This window comes from Geotrypetes seraphini, chromosome 5 (assembly GCF_902459505.1).
Source record: "Geotrypetes seraphini chromosome 5, aGeoSer1.1, whole genome shotgun sequence".
Classification (NCBI taxonomy): domain Eukaryota; kingdom Metazoa; phylum Chordata; class Amphibia; order Gymnophiona; family Dermophiidae; genus Geotrypetes; species Geotrypetes seraphini.
Genome location: NC_047088.1, coordinates 246731141 through 246750891, shown reverse-complemented (window position 1 = coordinate 246750891; position 19751 = coordinate 246731141). Strand labels below are relative to the sequence as shown.

Genomic DNA, 19751 nt, shown 5'->3' with positions numbered 1-19751 from the left:
CTAAGTCAGTTCCCTTCAATATGTTGAATGTTTCGATCATGTCTCCTCTCAGTCTCCTCTTTTCAAGGGAGAAGAGACCAGTTTCTCTCACTGTACGGCAACTCCTCCAGCCCCTTAACCATTTTTGTCGCTCTTCTCTGGACCCTTTTGAGTAGTACTATGTCCTTTTTCATGTACAGTGACCAGCACTGGATGCAGTATTCCAGATGGGGGGCGTGCCATGGCCCGGTACAGCCGCATGATAACCTTCTCTGATCTGTTTGTGATCCCCTTCTTAATCATTCCTAGCATTCTGTTCGCCCTTTTTGCCGCCGCCACGCATTGCGCGGACAGTTTCATTGACTTGTCTACAAGTACTCCCAAGTCTCTTTCCTGGGGGCTCTCTCTGAGTGTAGCACCGGACATCCTGTATTTGTGCATATGATTTTTGCTGCTGTTCATATTTGTGAGGAGGGAAATTTCCAAAGCTCTTTACATGGGTAAGTAACTGAATAACACAATGGATGACGGCAGAAGATCATCCAGCCCAGCCAGTCTGCCATTATTCTGTCCCTACTGATAAGAATACATCCCAGCAGCCAGTCAGAAAAGAGGATGCAACCACCAACGAGATTTTGCACCTTCTAGCCAGCCTTTCTGTCTTCTTTCTTTGCACTGTTACAAACTGGGTAGAAGAGAGTGGAAGATTCCCATTTAGTTCCTGCATCTCATCTTTGCAAAGCCAAAAAGCAAGGAGCCTAATCATGGCGACTCCAGGAAGTACTTCTTCACTGAAAGAGTAGTGGATCATTGGAACAGACTCCCACTCCAGGTGATAAAGGCCAACAGCGTGACGGATTTTAAGAAAAAATGGGATACTCAAGTGGGATCTTTAAGGGAGTAAATTCAGGGGAGGGGATACTTGGAATGGGCAGACTTGGTGGGCTATAGCCCTTTTCTGTCGCTTTTTTCTATGTTTCTATGTTTCTATCCAGATCCTCTACATAGCCTGCTGGACTGTTCTGGCTGCCAGAGCACCTTTGTTTCTGCAAGAATTTCCAGTTAATTGCAGAACTTGCCACCTGCCAGACAGATTCTAAAAATACCAATAAGATCTCAAACTTAATCCAGAAAAAACGAAATTCTTCGTTGCCTCTCCTCACCCACTTGACACCAAAACCCCACTATGCATCAATGAACTTAGTTACCCTATTCAGTCCACCATGAAGATATTGGGTATAACTGGATCAATGCCTAACCATGAAAGACCAAGTGGACTCCTTAATCAGAAAAGGTTTTTTCACTCTCTGGAAACTCAGATCCGTTAAATCATATTTTGATACGTCAGCATTCAGAATCCTGGTGCAATCCCTCATATTAAGTCAACTTGACTACTGCAACATCGCTTACTTAGCTATCCCCCCCAAAAAATATGCGACGCTTACAACTAATGCAAAATGCAGCGGTCAGACTTATCTTCGGGCTGAAGAAATTCGATCATATGACACCTTATTACAGGCAGTTGCACTGGCTACCGACGGAAGCATGCCTAAAGTTTAAGTTCGCCTGCCTCTGCTTTAAAGTACTGTATGGACTAGCCCCCAAATACTTAACGGACCTTTTTTTCCTTCTCCACCAACAGACACAAGAGAAGCTCACATTCGAACTTCGTTCCCCCCCCCCCCCAGTTAGAGGTTGTAAACTGAAAAAACACCATGAACATCTCCTCTCACACCAAGCAGCATTATGGGGTAAAGACCTAGAACAATTGCTCTCCCCCACCACTTACATGGAATTCAGGAAGCGCCTAAAGACATATCTGTTCCTGTTGTATCTAGACAACTGACCCGTACTTCTCCCTCTCCTCAATATCGGTTTTCTAGACCTTTTACCCTCTCTCGCTCTCCTCTCCTATGTTCAATCATTTTGTACCTTCTCTTAATCTTTTGTAAACCGCATAGAACTTCACGGTATTGCGGTATATAAACTGTTATTATTATTATTATCTATGAAGGACCCTAGTGCAGCCTGTTAGACAGACCGAATTAGGTGTATGCCTGCCATTTCTTCTCATTAATTACAAAACATGTAATCTGCCACATAGACGCAGCTGCCAGTCAATTCTGCTATCTTCGCTATTAGAAACCCGGTCATGTGGATGCAGGGGTTATTCCCAGATACACAAAGCTTTTACATGCTTAACAATTTTCCCATGCGTGTGCAGATTTGCAACACGCCTACTTTTGGCTCTAATGAGGTTGTGCACATCACTTTTTAAAATTATGATGGTCGTCATTGTTATGCGATGTCTTTATTCATTTGTAATCAAATGCACGAGAGAAAAAAAGGGAAACAATTTGAACACGGATCCTCCATAACATTCCATTAAATACAGAACACGATAATTTAAGGGACTGATATTCAAAGCCATGTAAGCAGCCAGAAATGGCTTCTGGCCATCTAAATCCCGAGTCCGGGTCGAATCGGATAATGCCGCTGAGGGAAGAATTCATCAAAGAGCGCGACCACATTAGCGCGTGCTACACGCTAAAGATGCTTATTATATTCCTATGGATGTCTTTAGAATTTAGCTCTCACTAATCATTAGCATGCACAAACTAGCATGCGTTAATGCGGTCACGCCCTTTGATGAATGCCCCGCTGAATATGCCTGGTTAGCGCCTAAGGTGAAACGAGCTATTTTGTGGGCGGTCTAGGGACATTGTCAGCATTTATGCAGCACTTAACTGCAAAAGATAACCGCATACATGAGACCACATAAACATAAAATATAAGGTTAGATTCACTAACCTCCTTTCCGTGTCCGATCCATGCCCGATCGCATGCAGGCTGACGAATTCACTAAAGTCCTGCATGTAAATGGGGGTGATCGTTGGCATGCCCCCCCCCCACCAACCGCACGGATCTCTGGAGAGCGATCCTTGAGCATGCGCAGACCATCTTCCTAGACCAGGGGTCTCCAAAGTCCCTCCTTGAGGGCCGAATCCAGTTGGGTTTTCGGGATTTCCCTAATGAATATGCATTGAAAGCAGTGCATGCACATAGATCTCATGCATATTCATTGGGGAAATCCCGAAAACCCGACTGGATTTGGCCCACAAGGAGGGACTTTGGAGACCCCTGTCCTAGACTGTAGATGGTCTGCGCATGTGCTGGTGGTCCTTCGTGCCCGTATTTTTTTTTTAACTTCGCCAGCCCGTTGTTGTAACCCGCTTTAAACCCGCGGGTTTAAACCACAGGCTCACACTGCGGGGAAGGGCAGGCAAGTCAGGGCTGAGCAGAGCTGGAGAGTCTGGGCAGAGAGCAGGGTTTTAGCACAAGCATCCTTCTTGCTTTGCATGACGATTCCCCTCATTTGCATGCACGGATCGGGATCGGATTGGAGGAGAGGTTAGTGAATCGGGTCGGAGGGAAATCAGGTCGCAAAGGGCTCGCAAACCGATTGGTACACAATAGAGAATGACACGGTGACAAAATTCATCACCGATCCCGTCCCTGCGGATAACAGCAGGAAATAATCCCATGTTATTTTCTAGTGTCTATTTCTATCTCGGTCCTTCTACACCAGCATTCTTCAAAGCAAATCTTGTGGGTCAATGGTTGTGGCCATTCATACTCTGATTCTTATGTGAGCCAAGGATAATGAAGCCATTGTGACATCACTGATGTGATTGGTTCTTAGGCACTGGTGGAATGAGGCATTATGGCATCACAATATCTGCTCTGGATCCCAGAGACTGTCATTCTGTAGTGTCTGTTTCAACCTCAGTCCTTCTACACCAGCATTCTTCAAAGCAAAGCTTGAGGGTCAGTGGCTGAGCTCATTCATACTCTGAGTAATGAAGCCATTGTGACATCACTGATGTGATTGGCTCTTAGGCACTGGTGGAATGAGGCATTATGACATCACAATATCTGCTCTGGATACCAGAGACTGCCATTCTGTAGTGTCTGTTTCAACCTCAGTCCTTCTACACCAGCATTCTTCAGAGCAAACCTTGCGGGTCAGTGGTTGTGGCCATTCATGCTCTGATTCTTATGTGATCCAAGGATAATGAAGCCATTGTGACATCACCGATGTGATTGGTTCTTGGGCATTGGTGGAATGAGGCATTATGACATCACAATATCTGCTCTGGATACCAGAAACTGTCATTCTCAATCTCAGTCCTTCTACACCAGCATTCCTCAGAGCAAAGCTTGAGGGTCAGTGGTTGTGGCAATTCATACTCTGATTCTTCCCTCTCTCCTTAAAGAATGACATGAAGATGGTTTCCCATGGTTATCCGTGGGGACGGGAACGGTGATGAATTTTGTCACCGTGTCATTTTCTAGTACACAATCGGTTTGCTTAGTGAATCTAGCCCACAGTCCTATCTTTATGTGGTTCACCTTATGCATTTGAGTGCTGAATATTTCACTTAAGCACAAAAGTTTTAACCGGCCACAAATACACAGAAACCGGTGCCTGGACATGGTCTGGCATTGAATCCGGTGATAAAGCTGGTGGTGGCCAAAAAAACCACTGACCGCCACTGGCTGTCTACCCTTAATTGTGCACATTGCATTTTCAGTTCTACGCATGCACCTTCATTTTGAACCTTAGTGCAAAGTCTGTAGGTAATAACTGGACTGTGAACCAAAATGGACAGCTTGAAACTTGTCCCCTACTCCTGTTTCTTGCTCCTACACTACCTGCTCCTCTGATCCGATTCCCACTCTCTCACTCAGCACTCATCCCCCCTATCTGTCACATCCTCAACCTACCGCTGTCCACTGCGACTGTTCCCGATGTCTTCAAATATGCCTTAGTTGCATCTCTCCTCAAAAAACCCTCATTAGACCCCCACATTCCCCTCCAACTATCACCCCATCTCCCCCCTCCCCTTCTTGTCCAAGCTATTTGAAAGTGCTGTTCACCGTTGTTGCCTGGACTTCCTTTCACCTCAAGCTAGTCGTGACCCACTTCAATCGGGCTTTCACCCACTGCATTCCACAGAAACCATCCTTGCTAAAGTCTCCAGTGACCTGTTCCTACAGATCTTCTCAACACTGACTGCTGCTTTCAACACTGTTGATCACCTTCTACTCCTCGAGACACTGTCCGCACTGGGATTCCAGGGTTCTGTTCTCCCCTGGTTTTCTTCCTGTCTCTCCCATCACACGTTCAGTGTATGTAATGGTGGATCCTCCTTCACTGTTATGCCACTATCAATTGGTGGCTCTCTCTTGGGACCCCTCCTTTTCTCCACCTATACCCACTCCCTCACTGCACTGATCTCCTCCCATGATTTTCATTATCACCTCTATGCTGATGACGCCCAGATCTACCTCTCCACACCAGATATCTCTACAGGAATACAGGCCCGAGTCTCAGCCTGCCTGTCCAACATTGCTACCGCTTCTTTGATATTTCTGGGTCATAGACTGTAAAGTCCACCTAGTATTGTCCTAGATTCCAAATGCTGAAGTTGTGGTCCAAGCTCACTCCAGCCTATACAGGATATTTAACCTGGATGTGCTAGATGCACATCTCCTTGCAAGGCGCATAGAGGGATACGGGTGACTAAGGTTACACCAGGGTACACCTGGCTGGGCCTCCGCGTGTGCGGGTCGCCGGACTTGATGGATCTAAGGGCTGATCCGGAGATGGCAGTTCTTATGTTCTTACGTTATCTAAAACTGAATTTGGCTAAGACCAAGTTTCTTACCTTTCTACCTAAACATACCTGTCCCCCCCCCCCCCCCTCATTCTCTATTTCTGTGGACAACACTCTCTTCTTTCCTGTCTTGTCAGCTTGCAACCTTGGGGGTCATCTTTGACTCCTCTCTCTCCTTCTCTGCTCAGATCCAACAAACCGCTAAAGCAGTGGTCTTCTTTTAAAAAAAAATGTATATTCCTCAAATCCTACAATTCTATGCGGATTACAAATTATTCAGGTACTCAAATATTTTTCCCTAACTGTCCCGGTAAGCTCCCACTCTTTCTAATTGTACCTGGGGCAATGGGGATTAAGTGACTTGCCCAGGGTCACAAGGAGCAGTGTGGGATTTGAACCCACAACCTCAGGATGCCCAGGCTATAGCTCTAACCACTGCACTATGCACTCCCTTCAACACAAGCCCAGGAGTCAACTGTGGCCCTCGGAGTCATCTGGGGTGGCCCCCAATGTCTGTCTTGGTTTTTTTTACCCCTGCTACTCTGCCTCTCTAACTAGGCTCAGGACAGAAAGGAGAAAATGGATGGAAAGGGAAAAGCGTTAGACAATAGACAAAAAATAATGCATTTGAAAATGTTCACAACATTGAGGATATGAAATTTGAAGCTTGAACTTAGGCTCCAGCTATAAATATGAAAAAAATGAATGCTGAAATCCTGGGGCATAGTAATGTATTTAACTTGGCATCTTTTATTGCTTCTATATAGTTGTCATTTCTCTTTAATTTTTGTTTGATTTCCTTACACATCCAGGATAGGAATGCAATACTATTTTAATTAAAACTAGGTTATTGGAAGATTATATGCACTTGTATTTTTTATTAATTTAGGGAGGGAATGATTGCTTTTGAATATTTTTAAGTTCAAAGTGCTTGTCTTGATTTGTTATATGTTCAGTTGCATGTGTATTGCACTGTCAATATTTGAAAATCAATAAAGATTTATAAAAAAAAAAAAAAAAAGAAATTTGAAGTTTCAAAGTGGGCTGCTGGAGATGGATGTCACTGACACACACTGGTGAGCAGTGTCGTGGTCCCACTTGGAAAAAATATGTGGTGGCTGTCCTTCAGGCCGCTAAACCCACAACTGAGCTATCATCGGGTACTGTCTTATTTTCTCTATATGCCTTTTTTGTTTTTAATCTTTATGTAGATGTTTTATAGATGTTAATTTTGTCATATATTAGTAATCACTCTAGTTAAATGCTGTAGATGTGTGGTACTTAGCTCGGGTAAGCAACTGCCCGGCGAACTTCCCACACTCAATTCCACAGACGGAAGATCTCCGTTTCGCTCTCTATACGCTTCTAAGAGCTTCTTCAGAACAGCATGAGGATTACCTTCAATACTAAAATACAAATAAATGAAACATCTTTGTTACTAAATTTCTCATTGTTATGTTACTACTTAGTAACTATAAATATCTTAGTTAAACTGTCCTAGAAAAACGCACATGGAAACACCACCACCTTACATGATTGTACAAAGTCCTTATTACAGATAGTGAATCTAGCCCATGGTGTTTGTCTTTCCTGAAAATTAACAGAACGGAAATGGTAATCATACGTCGGGAACGAACTGGAGGGAGGAGGAATTTCACACCTCTTTTCTCGATTACTCTTTTGTTAACCCGATTCTGTCTTAGAGGAACGTTTCGTTCTGGTTTTATTATATGCTACATATAATGATGTGCTGCTCTCTTTGAAGGTAACGGCGGAGCTCGATGCTTGGAACGAAGACTTGCTTAGGCAGATGAATGACTTCAATACCGAGGAGCTGACCCTGGCTGAGCAGCGTCTTCAGCGTCACACAGAGCGAAAATTGGCCATGAACAATATGACCTTTGAGGTCATCCAGCAAGGGCAGGATCTACACCAGTATATCATGGAGGTCCAGGCCTCAGGTGAGACCTGCTATCTTTTTTTTTTTTTTTTTTTTTTTGCTGCTCCAAAAAGATAGACAAATGTGGAGGTACCTTTATAAATTATTCCATTTCACGTATATGCAAGTAAACACACATAAAAGATCTCATAAATTTACCTAAGCATAAAAATATGCATGGTGCAATTAATCATGTATTTCTGCGAGACTTTAGAGTAGATATGTTCAGGGGAGGAGCTAGGGTAGAACATAGGCAAGCAGGATTTACACATGTACATACATGCACATACTTTGTGTGTTAAGAAAACAAGAACTGGATCCTCATGAGGTAGTCAATGTAGCAAAGCTACGAAGATAACTAAGAAAAAGCCAGAGTAAGAACATAAGAATAGCCTTACTGGGTCAGTCCAATAGCTCATCAAGCCCAGTAGCTCGTTCTCACGGTGACGAATCCAGGTCCCTAGTACCTGGCCAAAACCCAAGGACATTCCATACAGAATCTCAAAGAATAGCAAGATTCCGGAATCCCAGAGAGTAACAAGATTCTAGAACCCCAAAGAGTAGCAACATTCCATACAGAATCTCAAAGAATAGCAAGATTCCGGAATCCCAGAGAGTAACAAGATTCTAGAACCCTAAAGAGTAGCAACATTCTAGAACTCCAAAGAGTAGCAACATTCAATACCACTGATCCAGGGCAAGCAGTGGCTTCCCCCATGTCCTTCTCAATAACAGACTATGGACTTTTCCTTCAGGAATTTGTCCAAACCTTTCTTAAAACCAGCTACGTTCTCCGCTCTTACCACAACCTTTGGCAACTCGTTCTACAGTTTAACTATCCTCTGAGTGATCCAAACACATGTGCAAAATCACTCCCCGTCTTTCTTATATAGTTTCCTTACTCCTTACTGACCTGTGCCTGCTTTGCTTGCTGATCAGCTTCTCATTGTTCCCTCCCCGTTCAAATGCGATCTCATTTGGTATGATCCACTTGTTTTAATGCCACTTCACCCACACTTTGGAATTCACTTCCTCTATACCTTCGCTTTGAGTTGTCTTTTTTGAAATGTAAGACCTAATTATGTTATGGCAATATTGTTTCTTAATCCGTTCAATCCCCCCTCCCCCCCCCACCGGAGCTATGTTTTACCTTGGAGGCTGTGAAAACACAGAAGCGCAGCTTGAAAATTAAAAATATTTGTTTAAGAAATTAATTTGATGAAAATCACAGTGAGGATTTTTTTTTGGGGGGTACAGATAGTAAATGTGTAAGTGGATGGCAAATAACTCGTATCTCTAAACAGACTACACAAGCTGTCTTAATTTGATCTTTATTTGCTATTTCTCTGCTCTATAGCACTATCACTATTCCCTCATGTATCTTAAAATAACACTAGTTCCTTGCTCTCAGTAACTTTGAAGTTGAAGTGGCAATTATGGTAAATAAAAAATATAAAAATTATAATATATATTACCCAAGTGTCTCTCTTGATCACCTGACAGCAGCCTTCTCCCCTCAGAAAAAAAGAAGAACCCCTCTCCCTTAAGTCTCTGACTTATTTACTCTAAATCACTCCATTCAAATAAATGGCAAGTCCCAAATCCCCCATGTTCACGTGTCCTAAGGCAAAGTTGATGATGCACTCTTAACTGAGGTGGGAACACACATCAAGTTTATTGGAATTTGTTATCTACGCAATATCATATATTTCAATGCGTATAACAATTGTTTTTAAAATAACAATTAACAAAATTGGGGAGGACAAAACAAAATAATATAGACAAATTTTGGCGTTCTATTACAAACTGGTACAAAAGGCAAAAGGAGATGAAACATAGAAACATAAACATAGAAACATAGAAAAAAGCGGCAGAAAAGGGCTATAGCCCACCAAGTCTGCCCATTCCAAGTATCCCCTCCCCTGAATTTACTCCCTTAAAGATCCCACGTGAGTATCCCATTTTCTCTTAAAATCCATCATGCTGCTGGCTTTTATCACCTGGAGTGGGAGTCTGTTCCAATGATCCACTACTCTTTCGGTGAAGAAGTACTTCCTGGAGTCGCCATGAAGCTTCCCTCCCCTGATTTTCAGCGGATGCCCTCTGGTGGTCGAGGGTCCCATGAGCCAGAAGATATCATCTTCTGACTCGATGCGTCCCGTGATGTACTTATATGTTTCAATCATGTCTCCCCGTTCTCTTCTTTCCTCAAGTGAGTACAGCCCCAATTTTTTAAATCTTTCATCATACGTGAGATCCTTGAGCCCCAAGACCATCCTGGTGGCCGTTCGCTGAACCGACTCGATCCTCAGCACATCCTTTCGGTACAATTTTTAAGAAAAGAAAAAGAAACATTTAAGGAAAAAAACACATATGAAGGGGTCATATAAAACATATATGGTAGGATCTCAAATCCAAGATATAAAGTAAAATAAAGAGTAATTTTGGCGACCTACACATAACACTCATTAAAAACTGAGATTTAGTACTTGTAGGTAATATTTTCTATACATTGAAAGCGTCCTCTCTCATTGGCTTGGTTGTGCTCTAACCCTAAAACTCCCTTTTCTTCATGTACCTTATTGGTTCAGCTCATACAAGCCATTGTGGCTTCTCAGAACTCATTACCCTATCTGGGGTCACTGTGAGCTTCAGGTACCTCTTCTTAAGGGACAATGGGAAACATTGCCAGTCCTATACTTTCAAGTTAGTAGAGATTTGGAACGGACTATCGGGTCCTATTATAACAACAGGCCAACTTCAAGTATTTCGGAAAACCTTAAAAACTTTGGGCTGCTTTTACTAAGCTGCGTTAGGCCCTTAACACGCGGAATAGCGCACGCTAGACCCTAACGCCAGCATTGAGCTGGCATTAGTTCTAGCCACGTAGCACGCGACCATGATGAAGCAATTGCAGACAATACAGAATACAGCCCTAAGACTTGTCTATTCACTAAAAAAATATGACCATATCACAGAGGCATACCATAGAAGCGAGAGTGCACTTCAAATTCTACTGCTTAATTTACAAGGCTCTCAACGGAGAAAGCCCAACCTACTGGAATAACCGACTAAATCAATCCTCCTCAACCAGACACAGAAGAACCCACTCACTATTCTCTCACTCATCATCCAAAAATGTCAAACAAAAAAAACTTTATGACAACCTAATAGCCTCCAAAGCAGCTAAACTGGACAGACAAATCACCACTCTGTTATCTTCGACTACAAACTACAAAACCTTCAAGAGAGATATTAAAACCATACTCTTCAAAAAACACACAAAACCTATCCAGCACGACCAATCCCAACCCAATATCCAACACTCTATTTACCCTTAGAACTCTAATATTCTTCTATCTACCAAACATTATCTAAAACCCCATAATTCACCCTATTCTTATCTCCTAAAGACTTCTACTTCCCGTTGATAACTCTTTACCCAACGTTTTTATTACCTTAAAAATTTTATGTCATCGCTTATTCTATTCCTTCAAATTTTGAATGTAATTCTTGTTTTAGTTTGGATATAATCCGCCTTGAACCGCAAAGTAATGGCGGAATAGAAATCATTAATGGAATGGAATGGAATAGCGCACGCTAGACCTTAATGCCGGCACTGAGCTGGCATTAGTTCTAGCCACATAGCACGCGGTGTAGCGTGCGGTAATTTCCTGCGTGCGCTAAAAACGCTAGCACACCTTAGGAAAAGGAGCCCTTTGCTGTTTTCACAATATTTAAAAAGTCTACCTGCAGAATCCACTACCCGATAACAACGCAAGCTTGACTTTATGATAGATTCTAATTTAAACATTCTACTCTATTCTACATCATTTATGTACACTCTAATCTCCTGACTGTTTGTAAACTATTTGTAAACCGAGTCGAGCTCCGATGAGAGGTGACCCGGTATATAAACCGAAGACTAGATTAGATTAGATTAAAATGCCATGTCATCTAGATCAGTGCTTTTCAACCTTTTTACACCCGTAGACTGGCAGAAATAAAAGAATTATTTTGTGGACCGGCAAACTACTAGGACTAAAATTTTAAAACCCTGTTTCCGCCCCCATCTCCGCGAGCTTAGTCCCCACAAATCATCTGATCCCATCCGTACAAGCCTCAGTTATGATTTTATATTGAATGTATTTTATTAAAGTATAAAAAGAAACAATATTCTGTACAATTGTCATTTTATAAATACAAATAATACAGAGCAAGGATCATCAAAACCCCCTGTCTCCCCTCCCCTTCACATATATCCCCTCTACTATCAAGGAAACTGAACAAGCCAAATTATTACAGAATGCTACACAGAAATGTCATGCTAACAGAATACTGCAGTCACACATAACAGGAATAGTGTGGGGGATTACAACCCCCCAAACCCCCCACAACGCCGGCGCGATCAGTATTCAGTAAAGTGGGGGGGGGGGGTTCCCCCCCTACACCCCCCATCGGAGCCCCTTAAAACACTGTTTTTCTTTGGCGCGGGCTTCCGTCTTGCGCTCAGTTGTCTCGGCGCGCCTTTGACCTGTCACCAGATTTATGTGCAATGGAGACCCACTTAGGTCTGGGTCATGCATATTCATGGCAGATATCTTAGGTGGCTGGTGGTCCCTGGATTTTGGAACCACTGCCTTAGCGTTGCTCACTGAGGGGGGGGGGGGCAGTTCGTTACAACCAATCACAGGAGCCTGGTTTAAGCTGGAAGTGTCACTTCTTTGTCATGAAATGTGATTTTTCTGATCTGCTGAATAGTGACTGTACATCTGAAAGCGTTCTGTATTCATAAATACAGAAGATTGAACTGACCTTGCATTTCTGTTTCTGTGGGCCCTTTTAGGTATTGAACTAATCTGTGAAAAGGATATTGATCTTGCAACGCAAGTGCAAGAGCTGCTGGAGTTCCTTCATGAGAAACAGCACGAGCTAGAATTAAACGCCGATCAGACCCACAAGCGGTTGGAGCAGTGCCTACAGCTCCGGCATCTGCAAGCGGAGGTTAAACAGGTGAAGCCGCACTTTCTGTCGTTCTTAAACATGCTAAAGCCTCATTTCGGAAAAAGCCAAACATTTACGCCAGCGTCTCTCAAACTGTGTGCCCTGAAGAGATTCCGGGCGTGCCATGAGAGATTCCAGAATTTTACTTTATTTTTCAAAATTCCCTTCATGAGTACGGGAAAGGGACGGGAACTTGTTTACTGCCTTTTTGTAGATTTTCAACTACATTCAAAGCGGTTTACATACAGGTACTTCAAGCATTTTCCCTCTTTGTCCTGGTGTACCTGGGGCAGTGGAGAATTAAGTGATTTGCCCAGGGTTACAAAAAGCAGCATGGGGCTTGAGCCCACAGCCTCAGGGGGCTGAGGCTGGAGCTCTAACCACTGTTCCACACTCTCCTCCAATACAATCTCAGAAGTGAGCTAAGTATAGAACAATGAAGCCATTGTGACATCACTGATGAGGTTGGCTTTTATTGGTGGAATGAGGCATTATGACATCAGGGAAAGGGACTGGGACTTGTATATTGTCTTTTTGTAGTTATACAACCACACTCAAAGCGGGTTACATACAGGTACTTCAAGCGTTTTCCCTATCTGTCCCCGTCAGCTCATGTATCTGGGGCAATGGGGGGATTAAGTGACTTGCCCAGGGTCAAAAGGAGCAGCACAGGATTTGAACCCACAACCTCAAGGTGTTAAGGCTGCAGCTCTAACCACCGTGCCACACTCTCTTCCGATACAATCTCAGAAGTGAGGCAAGTATAGAACAGTGAAGCCATTGTGACATCATCGATGCGGTCGGCTCTCATTGGTGGAATGAGGCATTATGACATCAGGGAAAGGGATTGGGACTTGTATACCACTTTTTGTAGTTTTTCAACCACACTCAAAGCAGTTTACGTACAGGTACTTGAAGCATTTTACCCATCAGTCCTGATAGGCTCACAATCTATCTAATGTACCTGGGGCAGTGGAGGATTAAGTGATTTACCCAAGGTCACAGGGAGCAGCACAAGGTTTGAAACCATCACCTCAGGATGCTGAGTTTGTAGCTCTAACCACTATGCCACACTGTCCTTCTAGATGAGGAGTGTGTGGCACAGTGGTTGGATCTACAGCCTCAGCACCCTGGGGTTGTGGGTTCAAACCCTGCGCTGCTCCTTGTGACCCTGGGCAAGTCACTTAATCCTCCATAGCCCCAGGTACGTTAGATAGATTGTGAGCCCACCGGGACAGAGAGGGAAAATGCTTGAGTACCTGATTGTAAAAAAAACCGCTTAGATAACCTTGATAGGCGGTATATAAAATCCTAATAATAATAAATAATAATAATAATGGCATGTAAGTGTCATACTCAAGAGTCTGTCAATGTTATGAACGTCTGCGGGCGTAAGGATAGAACCGCCCAGACAAGCATCATTCTTGAACATGATTGATCCTTGAAATCTAATGACAAGTAGTTATCCTAACTTAAGCAATCAAGGCTTTGTTACCATTTGGATCTTCTTACCTTTGCGAACTTGGATTTTCAGCTCTGACAGAAATTAAATTGAAATCCATGCAGACAATGGATGATGAACTGCATGTTTGCTTGTCGACTATCGAACCGCGTTTTGAGTTAACGTGGACTCAAAATCAAGCACATCCATTGTATTAATTAGTAATTCTATTCTATCTATATTAGTTTCACCTTTGTTACAATTACCCATTCTTAGTTTAAAGAACTTTAAATAAATAACTCTCAAACTTAATTTTATGTTGATTTTGCAATTTTAAAATTTTAGGGCAGTTTTCAAAGGAATTTGCCTAATTAACAAGAGTTACCTGGGTAAAATTTCCCAGTCTGAAATAGAGAGTTGCCCAGGGACAGAAATTTCAGCCATCCCTGCCCATCCCCCACTGGAATCTAACCCATCCCCGCTAAGATCATTTCATCGCCACCCATCGCTGTAATTCATTTCCTCCATCTTAACCGGTACCTGTAGGAGTCAATGCTATTAATTATTCTCTCACAGCCCTCTGTTTCCTCCCGACCCCAACAGCTTCCTGAAATTTTGGGGATGATATTCACTATTTCACCAATGGGTGTTCCAAACCTCGGTCTGATGTTCTGGATGCTTCTCTGGGTATTCCAAGCATCATTCTGGTGCTCCAATTGCCTTGCATATTACATTCCAATACTAAAAACCGTCCACAAGTTCAATCTTCAATCATATACAAAAAAATTCGTTATAATGATAAATAAAGTGCAACAAGTGCTAAGAAAGTGTTCAGTCACCAACCAAAAAGTGCAATGGTGCCGTTAAAAGTGCAAATGCTGGTTGTATTGAGGGACCATCATCGCACTATAGTGTCCCTCAACCTGCCTTCCATACACTTGATAACTTATAAAGAAATATTCGTAAGGATAAAGTCTTTATAAAGTCTTTACGAATATCCTTATGAATATTTCTTTATAAGTTATCAAGTGTATGGAAGGCAGGTTGAGGGACACTATAGTGCGATGATGGTCCCTCAATACAACCAGTACTTGCACTTTTAATGACACCTTTGCACTTTTTGGTTGGTGACTGAGCACTTCATTAGCACTTATTGCACTTTATTTATCATTATAACGGATCTTTTTGTATATGATTGAAGACTGAACTTGTGGACAGTTTTTAGTATTCAATATTTAACACAAGTAATTATATTTAAATAACTCCTTGAGTTTTTTTGATAGGAGTGATGTCACAATGGCTTCATTCTTCTATACTTAGCTCACTTCTGAGATTGTATCGGAAGAGAGTGTGGCACGGTGGTTAGAGCTGCAGCCTTAACACCTTGAGGTTGTGGGTTCAAATCCTGTGCTGCTCCTTTTGACCTGATTCCAAACCTGATTCTACTGTTACTAGAGATTTTGACTACACTCCTTTGGGAATCCTGCGGTAACATTGTTCAGTGAGGTTTCTGCAATCCCCATTCCCATGCAGCTTTCTAATCTGAAATGTCCCTTCATTTACTTTACACGCAGGTACATTTATATCAGTGGTCTTCTCCTCTCCAGTATGAAAAGATACACGCATTCTCTTTTGATGCTGCTTCACTTGGCCTTGCATTCCATCATGTAAACTTCTTGCTTTTGCTGCCAACATTTTAACTCACGAAATGTGAAGTTATAAAATTTGCGGATGACACCAAACTCTGTAGCAGGGTTACAACTGCCGAAGAGTGTGAGGAACTACAAAGGGACCTAAACAAAGTGGAGGAGTGGGCGAATAAATGGCAGATGAAATTCAATGTAGGGAAATGCAAGGTCATGCATATAGGGAAAAAGAACCGGATGTTCAGCTACCAAATGGGGGGATTAGTATTAGAGGGAAGTAGCCTTGAAAGGGACTTGGGCGTACTGGTGGACACAACAATGAAGTCAATGGCACAATGCGCAGCAGCCTCAAAGAAGGCAAACAGAATGTTGGGTATTATCAAGAAGGGTATTACAACCAGAACGAAAGAAGTCATCCTGCCGTTGTATCGGGCAATGGTGCGCCCGCACCTGGAGTACTGTGTCCAGTATTGGTCACCGTATCTTAAGAAGGATATGGCAAAACTTGAGAGGGTTCAGAGGAGAGCGACACGAATGATTAAAGGCATGGAAAACCTTTCATACGCTGAAAGACTGGAGAGACTGGGGCTCTTCTCCCTGGAAAAGCGGAGACTTAGAGGGGACATGATAGAAACCTACAAGATCATGAAGGGCATAGAGAGAGTAGAGAGGGACAGATTCTTCAAACTTTCAGAACATAAAAGAACAAGAGGGCATTCGGAAAAGCTGAAAGGGGACAGATTCAAAACGAATGCTAGGAAGTTTTTCTTTACCCAGCGTGTTGTGGACATCTGGAATGCGCTTCCAGAGGGCGTAATAGGGCAGAGTACGGTGCATGGGTTCAAGAAAGGATTGGACAATTTCCTACTGGATAGAGGGGTATAGATAGAGGTCCTAGACCTGTTGGGCCACCACGTGGGTGGACTGCTGGGCACGATAGACCTCTGGTCTGACCCAGTGGAGGCATTTCTTATGTTCTTATGTTAGATTACTGCAATCTAATGCTAACTGGTCTCCCTCAGTGCCGCCGCCTCTCCCTCCCTGCAATCTGTGCAAAAACTCTGCTGCACGACTCATCTTCTACCAATCTCGTTACACTCATGTCACCCGTCTCCTTAAATCACTTCACTGGCTCCCTATACGCCTTCGCATACAGTTCAGGCTCCTATTGCTGACCTATAAGTGTGTTCATTCTGCTGCCCCCCAATATCTCTCCTCTCTCCTTATACACCTCCCAGAGAACTCCGTTCCTCAGATAAGCCACCCTTAGCGTTACCCTTCTCCTCCACTGCCAATTCCAGACTTTGTTCCTTTCATCTAGATGCCTCCTATGCCTGGAATAAACTACCTGAGTTTGTCTGCCAAGCCCCTCCCCTTCCCTTGTTTAAAAGCAGACTGAAAACCCACCTTTTTTATATAACCTTCAATCCTTAACCCTACTCCTCTGCCCTCCAACCCAGCCAGCTGATTAACCGTTCCCCTTAACTGTATCCATGACATCCTGTTTGTCTGTCTTGGCTGTTTAGATTGTAAGCTCTTTCGAGCAGGGACTGTCTTCTTCTTTATGACTCTGTACAGCACTGTGTGTGTCTGGTAGAGCTACAGAAATAATTCATAGTAGTAGCAGTGTGAAGAGTTTCAGTCTTTGGGAAGCAAAGCTGAGATTGTGATGTCATAATGCTTTATTCCACCAATAAGAGCCAACCTCATCAGTGATGTCACAATGGCTTGATTGTCCTGTACTCCCTTCTGCCCTCCAACCCAGCCATCAGATTAACCGTTCCCCTTAACTGTATCGATGGCATCCTATTTGTCTGTTTAGATTGTATGCTCTTTTGAGCAGGGACTGTCGTCTTCTTTGTGACTGTATAGCACTGTATATGTCTGATAGTGCTATAGAAATAATTCGTAGTAGTAGCGTGGGAAGCAGAGCTGAGCTTGTGATGTCATAATGCCTCATTCCACCAATAAAAGTCAACCTCATCAGTGATGTCACAATGGCTTGATTGTCCTGTACTCCCCTCTGCCCTCCAACCCAGCCAGCAGATTAACCGTTCCCCTTAACTGTATCCATGACATTCTGTTTGTCTGTCTTGTCTGTTTAGATTGTAAGCTCTTTTGAGTAGGGACTGTCTTCTTTGTAACTCTGTACAGCACTGCGTACGTCTGCTAGCGCTATAGAAATACTTAATAATAGTATCAGTAGTAACTCAACCTATTACAGCCCCCTCACACATCCCCATTTCTCTTATACTCCTACCCCTTCTCAACAGTCCCCCTTACATAGGGCATTCACTAGTTCCACTGGCTCAGCACAAGAATGAACCCAGGTTCATTCCCTTCTTCCTGTTGCTAGAGCAGGAAGGGGAGAGCACTGGAGACATGTAAAGGGCTAAACTCCGCAAAATATCCACCCACTTTAGCCATCTCTCTGGTTTCAAGAAAGGTAATCTGCAAATCTGTAGAATGCAGAAAAATACTGACAGCCCCCTCTCTAAATCTTTGAGACTTGAGCATGTGCCTAGTTTGCTCTCTGTATGTAATATTCCTCAAATCTTTAACATGCCAAAATGTGTTAAAGTTCTCAAGTGTTTCAGGAGCATTACAGCTAACTCGTGTATTAATCTTAACTCAATATACTCACTTTTCTGAAAGTCATCACATACAAAGATGATGCATCTTCGTGTCCAGTTTGTCTGACTTGACTAGATTGTAAGCTCTTTTGAGCAGGGACTGTCTCTTCTGTGTTTTGATGTACAGCACTACGTATGTCTAGTAGCACTATAGAAATGATTAGTAGTAGTACTCTTTGGGGATTCTGCATGGAATGTTGCTACCCTTTGGGGATTCCGCTTGGAATGTTGCTACTCTTTGGGGATTCCGCATGGAATATTGCTACTCTTTATGGATTCCGCTTAGAATGTTGCCACTCTTTGGGGATTCTGCATGGAATGTTGCTACTCATTGGGGATTCTGCTTGGAATGTTGCTACTCTTTGGAAATTCCGCATGGAATGTTGCTACTCTTTGGGGATTCTGCTTGGAATGTTGCCACTCTTTGGGGATTCCGCATGGAATGTTGCAACTCTTTGGGGATTCCGCATGGAATGTTGCTACTCTTTGGGGATTCCGTATGGAATGTTGCTACTCTTTGGGGATTCTGCTTGGAATCTTGCTACTCCCTCTGTAATTCCCACACCTGAGCACAGTGTATTAATGTATCTTCTTGGCCAGTCTGTCTGACTTGACTAGATTGTAAGCTCTTTTGAGCAGGGACTGTCTCGTCTATGTTTTGATGTTCTGTACAGCCCTATGTATGCCTAGTAGCGCTATAGAAATGATTAGTACTAATAGATAGTGTCAGAAAGTACATTGGTTAAGCCCGCTTCACATAGGCCCAATTTAGACCAATCCATTGCCATCATAGTTTCTTAAGGAAAGCTGTTCTTACTTCTAAAAATATACATTATAGCTCCACAGATAACAGAGTAGGAAAATAACCTGCACAAGCTGGTCTGTTTTTATTTTTCTGAATAAAAACTGAATAGTATTTTTTTTATTTTAGTATCAACGTTTTATTGAGAATTTTTACAAAAGAAAGAAAACAACAAAGAAAACAAAGACCCTATTAAGCTGCAAATCCACAAGTCAGAGATGCAAAGAAGTCATAAGAGATTAACATTCAATTCCTTACTGAATGTATCGAGAGGAGCCCAAGTCCCAGTAAAACTGGCAAAATTGAATATTCACGAGGGTTAGGGGCAGAGCCGGCCTGCGAATATTAAAAAAACGCGAATAATATTCGGGACGGTTCTGCCCCTAACTCCCACTTCACCCACCTATTTTAAGCCCTGAAAGCCCCCCCCCCCCTTAAGTCTTACCTGGTGGTCTAGCGGGTTTTTGTGGCAAGAGCGATCTTCCTACACTCCTTCCCCATGCAGGTCGCTCACAGGAAATGGCTCAAGAGACTACGGGAGCTCAAGGCAGCCATTTCCTGTGAGCGATCTGCATGGGGAAGGAGTGTAGGAAGATCGCTCCTGCCACGAAAACCCACTAGACCAC

At 43.0% G+C, this 19751-nt stretch overlaps 1 protein-coding gene across 5 annotated transcripts in view; it reads left to right on the top strand.

The window, feature by feature from the left end:
- The window catches only part of KALRN (kalirin RhoGEF kinase), a 1310049-nt gene that overhangs the window by 767335 nt on the left and 522963 nt on the right, over nt 1–19751 (top strand). For all 5 annotated transcript variants that reach the window (XM_033944399.1, XM_033944394.1, XM_033944393.1 and 2 more), the window contains 2 exons: nt 7426–7621; nt 12446–12612. In XM_033944399.1, the coding sequence (XP_033800290.1) occupies nt 7426–7621; nt 12446–12612 (363 nt within the window). The remainder of the gene's footprint in view (nt 1–7425; nt 7622–12445; nt 12613–19751) is intronic.